General features: G+C 49.1%; 1 protein-coding gene and 1 pseudogene across 15 annotated transcripts in view; both read left to right on the top strand.

Annotated features, from left to right (window-relative positions):
• TENM2 (teneurin transmembrane protein 2) overlaps positions 1 to 21,278 on the top strand; it is a 1,297,938-nt gene that overhangs the window by 1,216,343 nt on the left and 60,317 nt on the right. For all 15 annotated transcript variants that reach the window (XM_051844423.3, XM_051844432.3, XM_051844433.3 and 12 more), the window contains 4 exons: positions 10,864 to 11,074; positions 15,383 to 15,502; positions 17,852 to 18,113; positions 18,866 to 19,133. In XM_051844423.3, the coding sequence (XP_051700383.1) occupies positions 10,864 to 11,074; positions 15,383 to 15,502; positions 17,852 to 18,113; positions 18,866 to 19,133 (861 nt within the window). The remainder of the gene's footprint in view (positions 1 to 10,863; positions 11,075 to 15,382; positions 15,503 to 17,851; positions 18,114 to 18,865; positions 19,134 to 21,278) is intronic.
• On the top strand, positions 12,075 to 12,224 carry LOC127490912 (U2 spliceosomal RNA; annotated as a pseudogene).

The following is a 21,278-nucleotide window of genomic DNA, read 5'->3' on the forward strand; positions in this document are numbered from 1 at the left end:
GGTCCCTCCAGGCTCTGTCCCCAGTCATTTATGTCATGGGTTCTTATCAACCTTCTGCCTCCACCACCACCTCCCAGTTCACAGCATTGACTTTCCTGGGATGTACTCTTGGCCCTCCATCACGCTGTTCACCTCCACAAAGCCGCGAAAATAACCCTCTGAGAAGCCAGATGCTTCCAGGTCCTGCTCGAATCTTCCCAAGGAGTCTCAGTTCTTAGCGAATGGCCCCAGGTTGCTCAAAAGCCACCGCTGCCTTGCGCACGTGGGCCTCTGCTTCCACGGTGATCTCATTTCTTCCCTCTCTTCGTCTCCCTCTTTCTGCCGCATACCTGCCACTTGTTGTTCCTGTGACTCACAAATCCGTTCCCACCCTGGGTTCTTAACGCTTGCTGTTCCCTCTGCCCAGATGTCTCCTTGACCTCTGCCCTCATTTCTCTTTGATTTCCACCCCAAACCCCCTCCTCCACACCTCCCAAAGCCTCCCTTGCTGTGCTTGGCATCTTCCAAACACTATCACTGTAAAAGTCTGTGATGCATTCTCTGATTGTTGGTTTACCCCTCTAGAACCCAGGACCCTCACCACAGGGTCCTTGTCTGTCTGGGTCAACTCATTTTTCTGTGAATTTGATGAATGAAAGCTTTAATGAGAAGCGTTGGAGGGAGAAAGCCGCTATCTTTTGCTCAGTAGATTATCTGGGAATAAATCAATTTCATTTCAGGGTAGAACAAAGCATGCATAGAGCCAGTGCCACCTGAGTCACTTTTTAAAACCACCAATGCCATTTTATGAATGCAAACACAATCCAAACATAAGACACATTATTTCTTCTCAGTGAGACATGAACCCGGGGTTCTGCTGTCTTTGTCCCTGTTACCGACTTTGCTCCTCCCTCGTGTTGACTTTTTATGGGTGGGTGCAGTCGGTGTGTAAGCCCCATCGTCCTCCTTTGCAACCAGAGCAAAGACCAAGCCTGAGGATTGCTGCTGAGTCAACTTCGACCTCCCAGACTGCAGCTGGCTCAGTGAGGCGTGCCATCGAGTGAGGAAGGGCAACCGGTCTGATGCCGGGCCGACTAGATACGAGTCCCAGCCTCACTGCCCGCTAGCAGCGGCCCGACCTTCGGCCAGCATCTCAACTTCTCTAGAATCTGGTCTCATCCTCTGCAAAGTGGGAGTTGCCACGTGGCTGCCACTCACTCTCTGCTGTGCATAAGTCTTATTTAGCCTTTCCCGGCAGCCTGATGGCGCAGTAGGATTTTTGTTTGTTTCCAATCTATAGAAGAAGAAATTGAGGCCCGGAGAGGCAAAGTCAGTAGCCCAAGGCACCACAGCGAGTATGTGGCAGACCTGGGCTTGGACCAGGTCTGGAGGTCGTCTGCCTCTAGATCTGTCATCCTAATTGGCAGACTGGCTGCTGGTACGGATGCAGAGAGGAGATGTGAAGATTAAATGAGGGAAGCTCCAGGGAGCACTCGCCACAGTGCCTAGAGCTACCCATGGCCTCCTGCGTGAATGACACTGTTTCCAAAGGCGCCCTTCTGATATCCCTAACCCAGCGGGAAGCTTGGGAGGCGCTGAGCCCAGGCTCTGCTCCCAGCTGGCCCTCTGGGCTACTTGTTTATGCGACAGGAGCAGCTTCACGGCCCCCAGGTCTGTGGCCAACCCTCCTGTGTCCCCCCAGAGACAAGGTCTCCCCTCAGGCGGAAAGTAGCCGTTCCAGCTTGTCGCCCTGAGGTGTCTGCCATGACAGCCCCTTCCCTTCCCAGCAGGTCTCTGTCTGGCACCCCACCAGGCTGCCACCCCCTGCCGGGCTGGCCTCCGCCAGCCACTGGCTCAGTTCTGTCCGACCTGTCAGAGGACTCTGAAAGGGAGGTTGATGCGGACCAGGGCAGGGGAAGCAGGCGAGAATGGGAGAGGCCAGAGCCAGCAGGCAGAGGGTGAGCACTGGGGGAAGTCTGAGGCCCAGATCAGAGGCCCCTGCTCTCTGGTTTTTGTAACAGGGAAAGGGGAAAGACAGCAGCAGCAAGGAGAGAAATCCCTCCAGGGCAGAGAACTTGGCCGCAGGCTAACAGGGGTGAGATGGTGCTGCAGAGGCCTGCCAGGGGCTGTGCGAGGTGGGAGAGTCTCAGATCAAGTGAGATCATTCCCGCGCTGCTTTCTGGGTCGGAGGCAGTCAACCGAGGGAGGCAGAGGGAGAGCAACAAGACACAGAAGCCATGTTCTGTAGCCTCGGCATCTCCCCCTCTTGGCCCTGCACCCCTCAGAGGATCCCTGAGTACCAGGAGACTTCTATAAGTTCAGGGGGCAAAAATGGAGAAGATAAGCTTATTTTATTGCCAAAAAATATTTGAGATGCATGCATTATAAAAACATAATCCACATTGTCCATGAACTTTTGGAAGACCTCTCATATGCAGGGATTTAGAACAAGTGTTGCCCTAAAGTAAAATTTTGAATGCTTTCTCCTATGAACTTTTGGAAATACCCTTGTATAAAAGAAAAGTCTTGCCTGGGTCGCACCCCTGCCGTCAGCCCCAGAACCTTGATTTTTCCGGAACAGTCACTGCTTTGCTTCCCATATGCATCGTGGAGGGTTGGAAACCCAGCAAAGCAGCGTTCAGTGGAGCAGGACTGCTCTGCTCTAAGTCACGTGGAAAGCCAGAAGGTGCTTTGGGACAAGAATCTCTGGCCTTGGAGCTCAGAGACTGCCGGAAAGAGTTGCCAAGAAGCAAGAGGAGGCCTTTCAGAAGGAGCGTGAATACAGGTTCACGATCGTGATTTTTAAGAATGGCCGTGGCTCTGTGGGTAGAGAGCATGGTGCATCAGGCAGCCTGGGTATTAATGGCAGGTGAAGCGTTCCAAATGAGCACCCTGTCAGCCCATCTATTGCTCGCAAAGGTTGGCGATGCCGGAGACTTAACAGAGGCAGTGAAGAACTAATCTCATATTGCCAGGTTAAATCAAGTCAGCCTTGCCCGTTCCTTTCACTTCTTAGTTACATCAGCCAGAATACTTTCAATTATCCCTCACTTCCAACTTGTCAGCTGCCGTTGGGTGAAATGCAAATGGAACAGTTCCCTTCTGCGGTGGAGAGAAGGAAATGTCATTAAGAGGAGCCTGCACGGATGGAGCGCTCCCCTGTCTGTGGTGCCACACGCTCATCATTTCGTTCCGTGTGTCTGGTCTTGGAGCACTTTTGTGCGCTTCTGGGGAAGAGGTACTAGGAAGGCCATTTTCTAGGCTGAAAAACTGAGGTTCCGGAGTGCAGTCACTTGCCCGGGGTGACATTGCTGAGGAATAGACCGTGTGCGAAAACAAGGCCATCCTGATGCTGAAGTCTGTATTCACTTGCTTTTTTCACTGGGCCAAGACCAGTTCCAGCCTGAGCAAGGGTGGCAGGAGGCAAGCACAGCATGCAACTGAGCAGGCCCTGAGCTCTGGAGTGACTCCCTTGAGATGTTCTAAGGGCTCTTCCAGCAGCAGACCAGATCAGGAGCCCAGGACCCAGGTGAGCTTTGCTCCCTGTTTCTCCCCTTCACGGTGCTCTTCAACCCTCTACCATCCCTTAAGCCCACCCCCATGCACATGGGGTCAACCAGATGCCCCAAATTGTTTTGGGCTCTGCATCTATGACATATCCTACAGCATCCTGGGCAGCCCAGCTGTTGGGCTGGATGTTTCTGTAGCAAAATCTTGTGATGTCAGAGTGCCAGAATGGCAGTGAGCTGCTGATATGGGTGATTCAACTTTTGATGTAGACAGGGGTCCAGCAAAAACACTTTTGCCTGGGGTCCCACACACTTCAGGCCTGACCCTACAAGAGCTCCCCGATCCAAGGCAAAACCAGTCCTATGGTTGCCATCTTCCTTTTCATTCGTGCCCCTGTATGTGTCTACCAAGAGCTCAGCAGGAGCCTTGCCCCCTTGCCAGAGACATCAGTCCCCCCATCTCCCTCCCTCTCCCTGAGCTGCATCCCCAACTTGCCCGCCCTTCTTGCCCCAGCTTGTTGCCTCCTCCCTTCTTCTGATTGCCTCATTAACTTCCTGCCTCCATATCATGAGCTGATCTCCAAAATTGCCCTAAGATTTATTGGGTTCACCCACCTGGACTCCCTGTGTTTTTCTCGAGGAAATGAGAACTTGGCAAGTACCTAGCTTGGTATGGGTAAACAAATCTTACATGATGCCAAGAAGACTAAATGAGAAAAAAAAGGAGAAATGACTCAGAGGCACTCAGTAGCTACTAGTTGGTAATTGGGGGTTCACAGCTGTTCTGAGTACTGTATATTGTCTTAGTTGATCTCCCCAACAGGCCTGTGAAGTGTTGTCATCATCAACATCATCATCATCTCCCCCACTTTTTACATTCACCTGTGCAGCCAGTGGGCTAAGTTGAGGATACAGAAACATACCCAGCCTCCAGAATGTTCCCCTATGCTCGTTTCTAGTCAATTCCTCCCCATAGAGGTAACTGCGGTTTCTAACTTTCTATCATAATTAATTAGCTTTCTCTCATAATGTCTTTGTAACATTCTACAAATACATCGGTGTGTACTCTTCAAAGCCCGTGCTTTCAACCAATCCAGCCTATGGCCTCTTGGTCCAATGAGGAGGGAGGGAAAAATGGCTGTTGCTGGTACCTCCCATCGAATCACGGTCTGGAGAGAATGGAGCTTGCTTTGGAAGTCTGAGCCTCTGGCTTGTTCCCAATCGGGTGTGGCGGGAGGGCAGGCGCAGAACTATCCATGGTACCTGCAGGAAACTCTTGGGAGTCAACTGTGCCCCCCATCACAAAGTGAAGCTGAGAAAAGGAGACGTAGGTGTTTCTCTGAAGCTTTTGATGCCCAAGAAAGCCATCAGATCCATACAGGTTAGAGAGGGAGTCACTTGCATGGCAAGCTGCAGGGAGCAAAATGTTCCCAAAGTTGAACTAAATGTTTTCACCGGAATTCTGCATAAGCTGCCCAGTGCACAAAGCTCAGAGGTGAATGTGAGTGTGATAAACATCCCCTCACCCCCAGCACCTTTCCCTGTGGGGGGAGGTGGTGGAAGGACTCCTGCTCCAGGGAGCAGGGTGTGTGTGCTTCCCCCACTCTGCAGTACCCGGCTGCTTGCTGTGGCTGCTTTCCAGCCTCCCCAGGTGCACGTGGCCTCCTCTGCCCCTCCAGAGCCTGGTATTACTTGTGGGCATTCAGTTCAAGCTTTGAGCTTAAACCTCTTCACTTTTTAGGAGCTCCCTTTTAAATCTAGCCAAGCAGACTAGACAGGGGCTGGAAATGGCTGACACAAACCTACAGCCGGCACAGAAGGTAAGTGTCACCTTGTGCCCGTGCTAAGCAGTTGAATGAGGGTTTGGGTCTTGCAGGCAGGTAGTGTGGTCCTCGGCAGCCAGTGTGGCTGGGGGCGAATTCCCAGGCATCTTGTATCTCGTGTTCATTCCTTTTCAGATGCTTATTTCAAGCTGCCAGCTTCTGTCCTCAGTGTTGGAGTAGCCAGATCCTCAGAAGGGATTAGATCCCCTGGCTGTCTATGCATCCCCAGCTGAGGGGGTCCACTACCCTGTCTTGAGACCCCTAGAGAGTAGACTCGCCTCCTCCTCCCAATAATGAAGACGACAAAGGGCAGTGATCTCACGGCTGCCTTTTCCTCCTTTTGATCCCTAACTGCTCTTTAGCTGCTGGGGTGACTTGCTCAGCTTCCCCAAGCTTCAGTCTCATTCTCTGCAGGGTGGGTGATACAGGAATGATGCTGACCGTGCAGTTCCCGGGGCATCACTGTAGCAGGCACTGCTCCGAGTACTGGACACACAGTAACTGCTTTCATCTTCCCAACAGCACTCTCGAACATCATCACCCACCTGCATGTCCCTTCTGGACATGAGGGAAACTGCCACAGAGCAGTCACTTGTCCAGGGCAGCAGCTAGCTAGCTACTAGGCAGTCTGAGAGTCAAACCCAGATGCTTGTTCCAGAGTCTGAGGTTTAAGGAAGGGTTGCACTTTTCTGCTTTGTATCAAGTTCCCAGGAAAGCATTCACTATTATTGACCTGTCAGTAACCACTCTATAGCTCATAGTAGTGAATGACTACAAATATAAGCAAATATTAATTTCATTTGTTTTCACATCCAGTTTTTATACACTGAAAGAATTGGGAACTTTACTGGGTATCTGGTTATGGGAATACCTGTAGTATACTGAACACTTACTAGGTGCCATACTGATACTGTATCCATATCATTTCATTCATTCCCTTTATATAACCCTGTGGTGTATGGGCTGTTATAACTCTGTTTTAAAGATGAGGAGACCCAGAAATGTTGACTGTCTTTCCAGGCTCACCCAGCCAGAGACATGAGCTTCAAACCCAACACCATGTGATTCTAGAAGCCAGGCTTGTACCTCCGGTGCTGTGTAGACTATGTGGATTTTTTTTAACCTTGAGACTTATAATCCAAAGGATTTGGTTTAGGAGTAGTGAGCCTGATGCCTGCTTTGTGTTGCCAGGGTGGTTCTGGAAGATTATTTCTGGTTTTATTGAATTAATGCCTCAGGATTGCTCCCAGAAAGTTCTCTGAGCTCGCCATTACCATTAGAATATGACATTTGGGGGACACCTTAAAAAGCCAAGGAAAATGGAATGAAACAACAGCTTTATTTTGGTGCAAAAAAATTGAAATCCATGCATACAAAGGATCTTCAGAAAGATAACAGAGGGGCCAGCACTGTGGCATAACAGGTTAAGCTGCCCCTGCAGTGCCAGTATCCCATATGTGGGCACCAATTCAAGTCCTGGCTGTTTGCAATTCTGATCCAGCTCCCTGCTAATGAGGAAGCAGTGGAGAATGGCCCGAGTCCTTGGACCCCTCTACCCACGTTGGAGACTTGGATGAAGCTCCTAGCTTCAGCCTGGCTGTGCTCTGGGCTATTGTGACCATTTAGGGAGTGAATCAGTGGGTGGAAGATGCTTCCCCCTCCCCCTCCCCCTCCCCCCGCCCCTCTCCCTCTCCCTCTCCTGTATGTAACTCTGAATTTCAAATAAATAAATAAAATCTTGTTTGAAAAGATGTTGGAAATGCATGTTATGAAAAAACTATGCATGTGTTTCAGATTTTCTGCACCAAAATCAACTTCTTTTTTAATCCCACTTTCTACATGCATCTTGAAGTACTGCGGTAGATGCAGAATGCAGGCAGAGCTGTAATTCGGCATCCGTTCTCCCAGAAAGCACTGAGATCATTCACGCTGGCCACCGTGCAGAGCGAGGTAGAATGAGCATATAGGAAGCAGACCCGTGCCCACCACCCTGAGCCCAGCAGAGAAAGGCCCGGGTCACTTTCCCGTCACCGCTGAGTCAGAGTCGGGCCCTCATTGAGGTCTCTGCAGTACCCTCACCAGGAGAAAGACAAGCAGACAAACAAATAAGCAGGTAGATAAATAAAGAAAGAAATCGGCCCGTGTCATAGGAGGGCCGCGCCGCTTCCCGCCGCTGTGGAATGGAGACATCGGGGACTCTCAGGTCCTGAACTGGCAATTCAGAACAGTTTGATTGCCTGCTTGATTGTTTGCGAGATAACTGCAAGATTGTCAGTGACAGGGTAATTTACTGAAGATTGCAATGTCAGACTCCATCCAAGGGGCTCGCTGGCATAAAGATGCGATTCTCATGACTGGCAGGCCACTGGGAGATTGGAGTGCCAATTTAAAGTTCACGGTGTCATCCGCAAGTGGTGGGCAGCGGCCGCCCATAATCTCGCAGCATGATGAGGTCATTACCGACAGTACGCATGCTCACGCTTAATCACGGCAGGAACCCGATGCACGACCTGGGAGCAGGCGAACGTAAATGTGGAGAAGCAAATCACTTACAGCGCCCCCCCCCCCAACTTTTTTTTTTCCTTTTTCTTAGCATTCGTCATCTGCCACTGCTGTTGTGTGTAGGCCATCTCCTGCCAGACAGGCCCTTGAATAAAAAGCCCAGAATCCAGAAAGCAGTGGGGAAGTTTGCGGGTCACAGTGTCGGAAGCAATCGCAAGCTCCGGCAGAGTGACAGACTGGATGGAGGACGTGGGGGAGGGGACCGTGGAGTGTTTAATAGGAAAAGTGTCTGAAGTTATTATTTGAGCCCAAAGAGGCCCTTCCAGCTGGCGATGCGGAGAGGATGGTAAATGGGTTGGAGGGGGAGGAGAAACTCTCGCGGCTCCGGGAGGGAAAGGCCACCAGAGATGGATGGCAGTCCTAATGCGAAGAGGCCGGCGACTTCAAGAAAGCTACAGCGCTAACAAGCGAGGGCTGCTTCTCACCTCGGAAGTTTGTGCGGCTGCCGAATGCAGCACTGCCAACAGGGCTCAGCGGGGTGCTTTTCCAGGCGGAAGCGGGCCTTGCATGGGGAATTCCTTCTGTGTCGCTGGGGCGAGTAGTCCCAGCGGTCTGCAAAAGAGGATGCTCGAGGATGCTCAAGGCCGCGGTGTAGGCGCTGTCCCGCCCCCTCCCCCACACCCCTCTCCCACCCCCCAGGCTTGCTTGTTCCTGTTCCACAGTGGTCCTCCCACGCAGGTCACGCATCCTGGATGTGCCTCCGTGTCCTGCCACCACCGAGACAGCATGCTGCAGCTCTGTCCCTGGAGTTTGCCAGGCTCCAGGGCCAGCCGAGGCGGCCAGCACGTCAGCCTGAGAAGTCCAGAAATCTCCAAGGTGCAGGTGCCTGCTCGCCGTCCGGGGCCTGCGTCTCTAGGAAATTCTGTAGATCTAAATGTGTTCCGAGGCACACGAGCAGGGTTTGCCCATGTGGAAAATGAGAGGCTAGTTTTAGTAATTTGAAGCCTAGCAAAACACGCACCCTCTTAATTTGTTTGTTTGCTAAAAAAAAAAAGTAATGCATTAAAATAATTGTACATTAATTGCTAAATTACAGTGGAACTTTGGTGAAATTACATATTTCAATTTCATTAGCAGAACCAAACGAAAAGGGTAATGCCAAAAATTTACACTGCAGTAAACTGGAATCACACAGCCAGGCCTCAGATGCAGCGTTCAGAGTCAAGGGTGTGTGAAGGCACAGCCCAGGATTTGAGTGCAGGGTCCTGGTGCCAGTTATGGCCCCCAAAAGGCCTTCCTACCAAGTCCAGGAGGTTGCAAGTAAGTTATTCCTTGCTGCATGTTAAATCACTTCCTAGCAGAAAGAACAAGGAATGGCCAACTAATCCATTCCAATAGGAAATTCCAAAGAGCAAGCACTGCCCTGACCATTTTTGCTTTGCCTTAAGGGATATGTGAGGAATGGGAAACAGTCATTTATTCATTCAACAAACATCTGTTCAGTGCCCAGTTCTGTGGTTGGCACTAAGCAAGGCATTAATACAGAAATGAAGAAGATACCGTCCTCCTTTCAGAGAATTCATTTTCCAGATAGGGAGGCTAGCATAAGGAGATAATTAATTCCAGTACAAGGAAGTTGGTGTTAGCAACCGCAGTTTCTAAAACTTACTGTGCATAAGAATCACTGAGAGTCCTGTTTAAAATTCAGCTTGCAGGACCTGCTCCTGGGGGCTCTTTCTGGGGGAGATCTGGACTGGGCCTTGGATTCTCCCCCACAGGATTATGATGCAAAACCATTGTCTGAGAAGCCCTGAGTCAGGGGTACGTGGAACCAGAGCACCTGGCTGTCTTGCTCAGTTCTGGCTGCGGTAACAATATGCCATTGACTGGGTAGCCTCAGTGGGAGACACTGACTTCTCACTCACAAGCTGGGAAGTCCAAGGTTGAAGCACTGGCAGGTGTGGCCATGTCTGGCAAGGGCCTGATTCCTTGTTTATAGATGACCTCCTCTGGCTGTGGCCTCCCAGGACAGAAAGAGTCCTAGAGAGCCCTCTGGGGTCCCTTTTCTAAGGGCATGGATCCCATTCACTGTTGGTCCATCCATGTGACCTAATCATCCCCCAAAAGCCCCCGTCTTCTAACACTGTCACATTGAGGGCTAGGATTTCAACTTCGAATGTAAAGAAATATGAACATGCAGGCCAAGGACATCATCAAGGAGGCTTCCAGGAGGTCTAAGAGCCACACCTACACTGAGTAGAAGGGATGAGTCCATCATGTCTTTCTCTCCCTCGTCGCGCTGTTAGCTCTTTCAGGCTAGATTCCCTGGTTCTTTGCCCACTGTTTTATTTCTAGCACACGGCCAGCACTCAAATATGTATTGGACGGTAGATGGATGAGTAGAGATTAGCCTCGGAAGAGGGATGGAGGAGCAGAAGGGCGAACCAGTCCGAATGTTCACAGTCCTGCTGCGTCCAGGAGCGGAAAACCAGAGGCGACTGGACTGATAGCTTCGTTGCCGGGCTCCCCAGCCAAAGCCGCTTCCCCACCTCTTTTAGAAAACAAACCTCACGGCGCCAGCTTTTCCCACTGGACTTAAGTTCCCTCCCTGACTTCTCTCTGGAAGCACGCTTGAAGGAATTCCACATACCCTTGACCCGGTGTTAGTACCGGCCCCTGGGAGCTGGCTACCAGTCATTTTTTATGCTCTGTTCCTTGAAAGCAAAGTGTTTTATTCCCAACTATTCAAATCATACTTGATGGTAGTAATAAAAATAATAATAGTAAAGTAGCAATTCCAGAAAAATATAGTGAAGATGGCGAAGAGAACCCCAATGATCTACCTGAGGCTAATCCTTTGGCAACATTTTCAGTTACTTCCTTTCCGTCGTTCTGTGCATAGCAATCAGAGTTTCCTTGGCTGTGCTGTGTGGAACCCACTTAGGAAGACTGGACCTGCTGCTGCTCGTGTTGGTAGCAGACGTGTTAGCGTCTGCACAGGGCTTCCTGCCACACAGTTGTCTCACCCTGCTCTGCCTCTGCCCCTCCAGATGGCCTGGTGGATTGCCTGGACCCTGACTGCTGCCTGCAGTCGGCCTGTCAGAACAGCCTGCTCTGCCGGGGGTCCCGGGACCCCTTGGACATCATCCAGCAGGGCCAGACCGACTGGCCTGCAGTGAAGTCCTTCTACGACCGCATCAAGCTCCTGGCAGGCAAGGACAGCACCCACATCATCCCTGGAGACAACCCCTTCAACAGCAGGTAGGCCCCCACCTGGCCCCAGACACCACCCATGTCACCAGTGCCCTTTCCTGTGCGAACAAGAGCAGGTGCTCTGGCTGCTCCAGGGGCCCAGCTGGCCTGCAAACTGCCTGCGGGAAGCAGCTCTCTGCTGGGGCTCCCAGAGGGTCCCTGGTCGCTTTGGATTGGGCTCCAGAAAAGAGTCCTGATCTCCCTCCAGGCTTTGGCCTCCATCAGCCCAACCTGCTGGAGATCCCTGCAGATTCCCTGCATTTATAATCATTCACATTATGACATTGTTGTCATTATTATAAAATCTCCCTTTCTAAGGCCTCTGAGAGTGACTTTTGTGGGAGCGTCACTGAAATAGTTCATTCAGGAGCGTAGTTCTGAAAGCTGTTATTAACTTGATAACATAACCTATCATCCATGGCACCTGAGAGTCGAGCTGATGCCAGTCACGAGAATTTGTTGAGCACCTAGAATGAGCTGGGGACTTCCTATGGATGATCCCTACTCCTTGCACTCCGCTGTTTGCAAAATCTACTAGTTACCCACTGTGCAAGGCCATTACGCCACTGCGTTTCACGCCTCGCCCCCTCATTCCCTCCAGTTTATGTTTGCTCTGCATCCCTAGTCTGAGGCCTATGAACATGGAGGGTCAAGTGAGGGATTCATTCTGGAGTCAACTTGACCCCGTCCCGTTGCCCCAGGACTCTGCACCTGGAGGAGAGAGGAAGGGAGAGCTTGCCTTTGCTAAATGTCCCTCCTCTCTCCTGGGCACCATTTTTGATTCTGAGAGTGGAGAAGAGGCCCACGGAAGGCAGGAGATCCTCTGAGTGGCACGGCTGTGCATGGCTGAGCAGCCCCTCAGCAGGTGCAGGTCCAGTTGCCAAGATGAATGCTGGAGTGGGCATGGGGGGCATGATCTTGTTGGGAGTGGCCCACCCCATCTCTGTGCCTCTTCGTGCAGGGAAATAAAAACTGTGCATGGGATCCTTTTTCACAGAATCTGTTAACCATTGCTTCTTGGCCTTTTGGCTGAGATCAAGTGCAGAATCTGTTAGCCAAGAACTTGAGAGGGACAACTCTTGGTCCCCTTGCCCCTCTAATAGCACCCATCATGCCATCTTCCTCCCAGTTATATATTTTTTTTTATTTTTCACCTTTCTTCTTCATTTATTTTTTCCCAAACTTGAACATTTTTTATTTTTGGTTAATACATGATAATTTTCCATACTTAGAGGGTTCAGTGTAATTTTTTCATTCGTGTACACATTGGGTCAGGATCAAATCTGAGTAAATAGGATGTCCACCACCTTAAGCGTTTGTAGTTTCTTTGTTGTAAGAACATTCAGAACTCTCTGGATTAACCAAATTAGAATAATGTGATTAAATACTGTGTACAGTAATAGCATTTATTTTAATAGAAGAAACTCAACAAAATAAAAGAAACCACAAATCTTGGACCAAAGGAAGAAGCATGACCTCTGCTTGTTCAGTCCCAGTTCTTGGAGAGTTCTTCCAGATTCTGCTTCCTTAGAATGAGGAACAAAATTCATCTTGCCAAAGAATGACCAGCCTCTGCCCTTGGCCATAGCATTTGGGTGGAGTTTGTGTACAGTTTGCTTGTAGAGCGGATGCATCCTTGGAAGGCCTTGGCCTGTTCCCATCCACTTCCTAATTAACATTGCATGATTTACACCCTCAGCCGAGTCATTTCTTTTTGATACTCTTTCTTCACTTGGCTCTTCTGGTTTCATCTTATCCTCCTCACCAGCAGTTACCACTTCCAGAAGGCAACTTAGCTACAGCCAAGTTTCAGGAGAGCAGGCACGGGCTCCAGATTACTGGGGGGAGGCATCAGCTCAAGGGATCCGAGCAAAAGAAAGCTGCTGTAGAGAAAACTTCTCTGAAGCATTGCACGTGGCAATGAGTAGCACCACGAAAATGAGCCCATGCTCTCCAGCATGTCTACGTGGCTCCATCATTCAGACATCCACGACACAGGCTAAAGTTCAGTAAGCACGCACGTGTCAGTGCATTGTCATCTGACATGGAATGAAGCCCAGAGCCAGGAGTGAAAAAGAACTTATTTCAAGACTTTTAAAAAGGCGTTCCCCCAGATAATGGCATACAAAAATAACTGAAATGCCCGGACTCCACCACTATAATTTACAGAGCAGATCTCACTATCTAGATAATGTGATAATTGTTACACATCAGTAATCATAAATAGAAATGAACTGATAGCATGTCTTAGCTGAATCTTTTCTCTGAATTGACTGCCTTGAAATGATAGGAAGCCAGCAGCAATGAAGAATTAGAAAAATAGAAGGTAGAAATCATGGGCGAAAAACACAGCCCCCGTTCTTCCTCTGGCTATCCATCTGCAAAGTCTTAAGCCACAGGACCGATGGAAAAGCAACCACAGTTGTGTAAAAATAAAAAAAGGAATGGGAAGAAACCCCGGGGGGGAACATACTCCTAATTTTGTTTTCTCATCACGGGCACTGTGTGTCATCAACACACATCATTGTGGTCATCAGCACACATCATTGATTTTAAAATAGTGTCTGGTAAGGCCTTACAGAAAGCTCAGTGTGAGCTGAGATAAGAAAATGAAATTGAACAAAAGGATTATTTTCATAAATTAGTTTTCCACTTTCAAAGAACTCTAGCATTGTGGTGGGAACCAGCTAAAAATGGGATTCATTTGTTAGGCAGCCAGTAGCAGACAATTAGAGCTGTCAGTGGAACATTCTAAGCACTCCTGAGATCATCAAAGGGTTGGAGTTGAACAGTTGGGGGTATTACTAATAGAAAGAGAAATGCTTGCAGACAGATTCCCTCCAGTTTTCAGGACGCCCAGGATTGCAAAGTAAGTGCATTCCAAAAATCCTTGACAAGATTCTGGCAAAGAATGGGTCAGTTTCATTACCTAGTCCAGAAATTGGGAGTGTGTCCAGGAACCAGGGAGCTTGAGAACTTCTCTGCCTTCATCAAATTGCCCATTGTCTTTGAGGCCGGCAATACAGCTGTAGACCTGCTGGGTTGACTCGGAGCTCAGTGCAAAACTGGAGCTTCTCATTGTTCTGTTTCCCCATGAGAACTCAGAGAGAAGGGACATGTGCATTCTCCCTCCGTGGACTTGGATGAGAACACGGAGTGCGCATCCCTAATTCGAAAATCCAGCATCTGAAGGGCTCCAGAATCAGAGCCTTTGTAAGTGACAACAGAACACTGACAAGTGGAAAATTCCACCTCACGTGAAACTTGGTCTCACACACAAAATATTGTATAAAGCACCGTCAGGCCATCTGTATAAGGTGCATACAAAACGTAAATGAATTTTGTGTTTAGACTTGAGGCTCACCCCCAAAATACTTCATTACATATATAATGTATGAGTATATATAATAAATATTATTTAACATATAAACATATATTTATAAATATAGAAATATTCTAAAAATCCAAAACACTCTGGCCCCACACATTTCAGAAAAGGGAGGCTCAGTCTGTATTGTAGCATCTCTGTAGGGTTTCCCAGGGGAGGTTCATTGGAAATTAGCATTCCTGGGAAAGTTCTAGTTACTGTGGTCCAGAGAGAGGTGAACTGTCCCTGACATCAGTACAAAGTTGGCTGGGATTTCAACCACCACCCCACGAGGAATTTAACATGAAGAAATGTGTGCTTACATGGAATCCAGAACCCAAGGTATTTCCACCAAAAAATAATTCTCCAATGTTCCCTTTTCCTCAGGCTCTCATGGATTGTGAGACATTTTGCTTTTAGAGGGTAGCAAAAAAAAAAAATGCATATGTCCCAGTCCCACAAAACTTCTGTGTGTGCCTCTCCACCTTCCCTGACCTCCACACCTCAAGGAGAGAGGGAAAGTGGCCTTTCTCCAAAGCAGAAAGAGGAAATAAGGGGTGGGATATGGAAGTTCTCTCAACTGCTGTACTCGTACCAGGCCAAGGACAGCCTGCAGCCCAAGGCCAACAAAAGTCAGACACCACCAAGAAGCAGAGCAAGGCCAAGGGAAGTCAGAATGTGTAAAAGAGACCCCATTGCTGAGTCGAGCGATGGGCGATGCTGCCCACTGAATTTACCCCAAGATGTGTCCCTGGGTTTCTTCTTTGGGCAAAGCAGAGCCTTGAGACGTCCCTTCTGCTGAAAGTCTCCTCCTCATTGTGGAGACCAGTGAAAGGGTAAGCCATGATGGCAGAGAAGGGGACCACAACAGTGCCCCTTATCTCTTGGTCCTCCTCATATGTCTCAAAGACCTGTGTTTCTCTCCCTCCCTCTCCCCTTCTCTCCCTCAGCTTGGTTTCTCTCATCCGAGGTCAAGTGGTAACTACAGATGGGACTCCCCTGGTTGGTGTGAATGTGTCATTTGTCAAGTACCCAAAATATGGCTACACTATCACCCGGCAGGATGGCACGTGAGTAGCTCTGTCCGGCTGTGCCTGCTCAGGATCAGGGTTGTGTGCAGGGAGCGGAGGAGCAGTCGGCTGGGAACCATGTGGGTCCCTTTGGGGACTGGAATGCGCATCAGGCCAGACCTCTGGTGAGGATCCCACCCAGAGAATGTCCATGCTTGTTGATCAAAAACACAATCACTAGAAAGGCACACCCACCTGGGGCAGAGGACAGGCACCACCTCCTCTCCCCGTGTCAGGGCACTGCTTCCTCTCTGTGTATGTGGTGCCAATGGGAGTGGATTCTGGAAAGAAGGCAAGAGAGCTTTTAGAAACTCACTCCTATTTTAAATCAAAGGCTGTGCAGGGTGACAAGAATCCACATGACATAGCATCCTGTGGTGATCCCCTTCTGCTTTCATCTGTGGCTTTAGGAGCTGTGTTGTTTTCGCTGCAGTTTTGAGGGGGTGGGCTGTAATCAGAGAAGTCTAATTAAATACATTTAGCAGTCACCCTGCTGGGTAAAGGAGGCAACCTTCCCCTATTATCTTCTGATTGGAAACATGCACGCATTCCGCCCCCACCAAGATGAAAGCCCTATCATTTCCTTCATCCATGGGGCCGACAGTAGAAAGTTACAGAACAGGATAACAGGAAAAGAAAACTATAGGAAGGCAAAAACACTCACTTTGGACTGGACAGAAAAAAAAAATCCACAAAGTCTTGCCTTCTATTCCAAGTGAGAAAGAAGGACCCCACAGCCTTGTTCTATGATAACAGACGCTGGAGAATCACAGATGCATCGTTTCAGGTGGGAGCTGCAATTCTTGACTTTCTCTGCAGAAGTCTGGCCTTATATTCTAAGGCCCTAAAGTAGCCTAACAGGCAGTTCCAAAAAAATGGCCAGGCCACAGCAGCCCTGCTCTTAGGCTGTCATGATCCACAGCAAATCTCAGCGTTCATTAAATTTCTCCTACCTCACTCATACACTTCTGCAGCCAACTCAAATTGTTGGAAAGCACCAAGAGTGGCTGTGCACTGCACAGAGCTGCTGTGGCCTCTGCTCTTTCTTAGGAGTCAGTGTTCTTAGAGAATTCCCATCCTCCAGTCAGTTCACATTTTGAGTCCTGGGCTGCTGTCCGTCCCCTCCTCTGCTCCCTCTCCCGCTCAGCTGCTTCCTGACTAACCGTGGCCCAAATCATCCATCCCACCTCCTGGATCAGGGACTCTCTGGCTGGTTCAGGTTGCAAAGCCATGGAAGTCACAGGACACTCGAGGCAGTGCTCCCAGGAACGTGTTGTACAGTGGCGGGTGCCACCAATATTCATGCTGATGCTTTCATGCCAACTGGCAATGATTTGGCTTCAAGACATTTGACTCTCCTGTAGGCTGTGTTAAGCCATCCTGAACATTGTGCGTGCCCAATAAATAAATATATAAACAAATATATGAGCAAATAACTTGGACTGCATGCACCAGGATATTCACCTTAATATTGTGCTTCTTGTCCACTCACTTTATGTCTGTCTGAAGCTGGCTGATGTCAGCAATTTAGGATATTTTGAGTTTTGACTCTGATTGAGGTACTCTGTGAGCTGGTGGGGATTCTGAAATGAGCAAGACAGACAATGTGGCTGTCCCCAAAGAGTTGGTTTTCTAATGGAGAAGTAAAGTTTAAAATTGAGAAGCACTCCACTAACTGCCTGCCTTTTCTGTTCACTGGGGAAGAGCTACCTCTACTTCCCTGGGAGTGCCCCTCTGTCCAGCTCCTGAGGAACACCGAGGACGATAGTTTAGGAAGCACTGACAGCAGAAGCAGAGCACAGGCTGAAGGGAAGTGTCCCAACATGGTTCCTTATAACTACCCCCATGTATTGAACACGTCGCTTAGCCTAGCCCTGTGCTGAGTGTATTACATCCAGCATCAGCAAACATTTTCTGTAAAGGGCCACATGGCACATAGTTGAAGTTTTCCTGGCCAGGTGGTTCCTGCTGCACAACTCAACTCTGCCACTGTAGCAGGAAGGCAGCCATAGAGGCTGTATAAACAACTGGACATAGCTGTGTGCCAGTAAAACTTTATTGACCGCAGCAGTTGGGGGCCATAGTTTGCTGGCCCCTGCTCTGCACTCACCGAGACATCTCACTCCCTCAGCCACACTGGGGATGCCGGTATCATCATTCCCATTTTACAGATGGAGAAACTTGCTCGGAGAGGGTTCCTAGCTTGCCCATAGGCCCCTAGCTAGTCGCTGGTGCAGTCTGGGTCGAATCCCTGCCTGCTTGCCTCTTGGCTTCCGTGCTCAGCCCCTCCCACCGCCTTGCTGGTGGGGGGGTCCACCGCTCTCAGGGAACCCATTTGCCCCTCTCCAGGTTTGACCTGATTGCCAATGGCGGTGCCTCCTTGACTCTGCACTTTGAGCGAGCCCCGTTCATGAGCCAGGAGCGCACCGTGTGGCTGCCATGGAACAGTTTCTACGCCATGGACACCCTGGTGATGAAGACGGAGGAGAACTCCATCCCCAGCTGTGACCTCAGTGGCTTTGTCCGCCCCGATCCAATCATCATCTCCTCCCCGCTGTCCACCTTCTTCAGTGCTGCCCCTGCACAGAATCCCATCGTGCCCGAGACCCAGGTAAGCAGGGCCGTTACCAGACAGACCACTCAGCACTTCCCTGAGCCATGCCGACAGGCCGACTTCCCCCATCACATCTGTCTTCCTCGTAGGACCAGAAACTAACATAAGGGAGAGGAGCAAAACATAGGTGCTCAGTGGGATTTATGACCGTGAAGATGAAACTTTGGATCCCTCCAGGACATTCTGGATGTTTCCAGATAGTCATCCAAGATGCTGGCAGTCACCGGAGCCTTTAATAAAATAAAAACAATATACATATGTGCAACCCACCTGCAAATTGCTTTTTATTCCTGTTAGTCACCGAGATACATGATAAGAGGCGCTTTAATGACCTACATCGGCGGTACGACAGAGGGCATATTATATTATTGCCTCCCTGTTGCTTTATACCAATTGTCAGTGGAAGTTGCAGGTTCGTATAATTACAGCCTCTCGTGGCCTCCTTGCATGCAGCTAGCAATAAAGCCTGCTGTTCTTATTTACATCTTTTGCCAACAGTGTGGTTTTGAAAAAGAAACGCAACAGTGACCAAGAATAATTATTAATCCAAAAATCATAACCTCAGCCCCCTTCGCTCCATGGCGTAGGGTAGTTTTGGTTGTTTGTTTTTGTCTATGTCAGCAGGGGGAAGTGGTTCTCGCACCCACATGCGGGGTAGACACTGCAGTGAGGGAGGCCGCGTCGGGTTGCACACAGCTCACCGGCAGGGCACATGCGATGGCATGTGTCTCCCATGGGTTCCCCTCCAGGTTCTTCATGAAGAAATTGAGCTCCCTGGCTCCAACGTCAAGCTGCGCTATCTGAGCTCCAGAACTGCAGGGTACAAGTCACTGCTGAAGATCACCATGACCCAGTCCACGGTGCCCTTGAACCTCATCCGAGTTCACCTGATGGTTGCTGTAGAAGGACATCTCTTCCAGAAGTCATTCCAGGCTTCTCCCAACCTGGCCTACACCTTCATCTGGGACAAGACAGACGCCTATGGCCAAAGGGTGTATGGGCTCTCAGATGCTGTTGGTATGTTCTGGTTTGTACCACTTGTTGTTCCATGGAGTTAGTCCTGTGTTCATTCACCTGATCGCCATCGAGTTTTTGGTCTAAGTCAAGTACTCTTCTGGTAGATTGGCTAATGAGACAGGCAAGGTTCCTTTACTGGGCCTCTTACACGTCAGTGGACAATAAAACAGATTGGGCAAAGAAATATTCTGCAGTGGTAAATACTGATAAGAAAATAAAAATCAGTGACGCATTCTGGGGGAAAGGGCACTTGTGGATGGGTATTCAGGGAGGGTTTCTCAGTGGGGTGATTTGTTTAAAAAAAAGTTTTATTTATTTATTTGAAAGTCAGAGTTCCACAGAGAGAAAAAGAGAGGCAGAGACAGAGAGAGAGGTCTTCCATCCACTGGTTCACTCCCCAGCTGGCCGCGACGGCCAGAGCTGTGCCGATCCAAAGCCAGGAGCTGGGAGCTTTTTCCGGGTCTCCCACGCAGGTGCAGGGGCCCAAAACTTGAGCCATCTTTTACTGCTTTCCCAAGCTATAGCAGAGAACTGTATTGGAAGTGGAACAGCCCAGACTCGAATCGGCACCCATATGGGATGCGGCACTGCAGGTGGTGTCTTTACTCGCTGTGCCACAGCGCCAGCCCTGGGGTGACATTTTTAAGTGCCACCTTGAATGACAAGAAGGAGACATGTGAAAATCAGAAAAAGAACATCCCAGGCATGGAGAAGAGGGAGAGATATTCGAGAGACAGACAGAAGGTTAATATGGCTGGAGTCTCACAAAAAAGGAGGATTTTCAAGATGAAGGCAGAGAGGCAGCCAGGAGCTGGTTCATGCTCCAGAGAGAGCACTTGCCAGGTGCACAGGTTGCACCTCCAGAATCAGACGGTGGGCCCAGGGGAGCCTGTAACCACATGTCATGTTTCAAGACTTTGCCTTTGAGGAAAAGGCATAATCTCCCCCTTGTGAAAGATCATAAGAGAAAGATCAGGACAGACATTTGGCGAAGCAGTTAAGATGCCACTTGGGACATCCGTGTTCCATATCAGAGTGCCTGGGTTTGATCCAGACTCTGCGTCTGATCCAGCTGCTGACTGCTGTGCACCCTGGGAGGCAGCAGGTGATGGGGCCCTGCCATCCACATGAGAGACCCAGATTGTGTTCCTGGCTCTCGGCTTCAGCCTGACCCAACCCTGGCTGCTGTGGGCTTTTGGGGAATGAATCAGCAGATGGAAGATTGTCATTGTCCATTTCTCTATGTCTGTCTCACTGAATCTCTTTGCCTTTCAAATTTAAAATAAATGTTTTTAAATGTTTAAAGGGAGAGAGGAAGATTCTATGGCTGGAGTTTTTAGCTGTGAGTTAATAGCAACCTACCTGGTATCTTCCTACTTGTGGAATGCTGTCTGGGGATTCATTAAAATCCAGAATCCTTCAATTTTGATACGAGTCTGCTTGTGGTTTTGGAGAGCTGTGAATAAATATATGTTATCAAAATAAGAAACCAGCAGACACAGCAATGTTCTGTGTAACTGGCAGCAGTGTTTATCAGACGCTCTCTTTGCAAAGAGAGCATCTTGCCAGGGCAGCCCCCTAATCCCCCTGTGCACATGGGGCAGGAGGGAGAGGGAGACAGTTGACAGAGACCCTGCCACCAGGAGGTCCATAGAAGGCCCCGTGTTGACAGTGAGTGGAGCTAATAGCTTAATCAAGGTAGTAACACATTATTGGAGTGTTTAGTGCATTCACTATAAAACGCTAATACGAAAATATTTTATTTAGTTTTAGCCAGTATCTAAATGACAACCCATATCAAAAAGTAGACTGAATATTACAATACATCCCCATGCTGTGTGGCTTCTACCTTTATAATCAATTTGTGAAAGACCCACTCCTTTCCTCCTGTATTTTTTGAAAGACGTCTCAACCCTCATATTGTTTCATCTTTAATATTCCAGAATGCATCTCTAAAAAATACTTCAGAAGCATAGCAACAGAATCATTAACACCACAAAAAAAAAAAAACAGTCTCTTAATCACCACATAGACTTGTCCTTGTTTGATATTTCCATTGTCTCCTGAATATCATAAAATATTAATGATTTGAGGGGCCACCGTTGTAACATAGCAGGTAAAGCCCCACCTGTAACTCCAACATCC

Source organism: Oryctolagus cuniculus, chromosome 6, assembly GCF_051225735.1.
Source record: "Oryctolagus cuniculus isolate XC-2025 breed Fujian yellow rabbit chromosome 6, ASM5122573v1, whole genome shotgun sequence".
NCBI lineage: Eukaryota > Metazoa > Chordata > Mammalia > Lagomorpha > Leporidae > Oryctolagus > Oryctolagus cuniculus.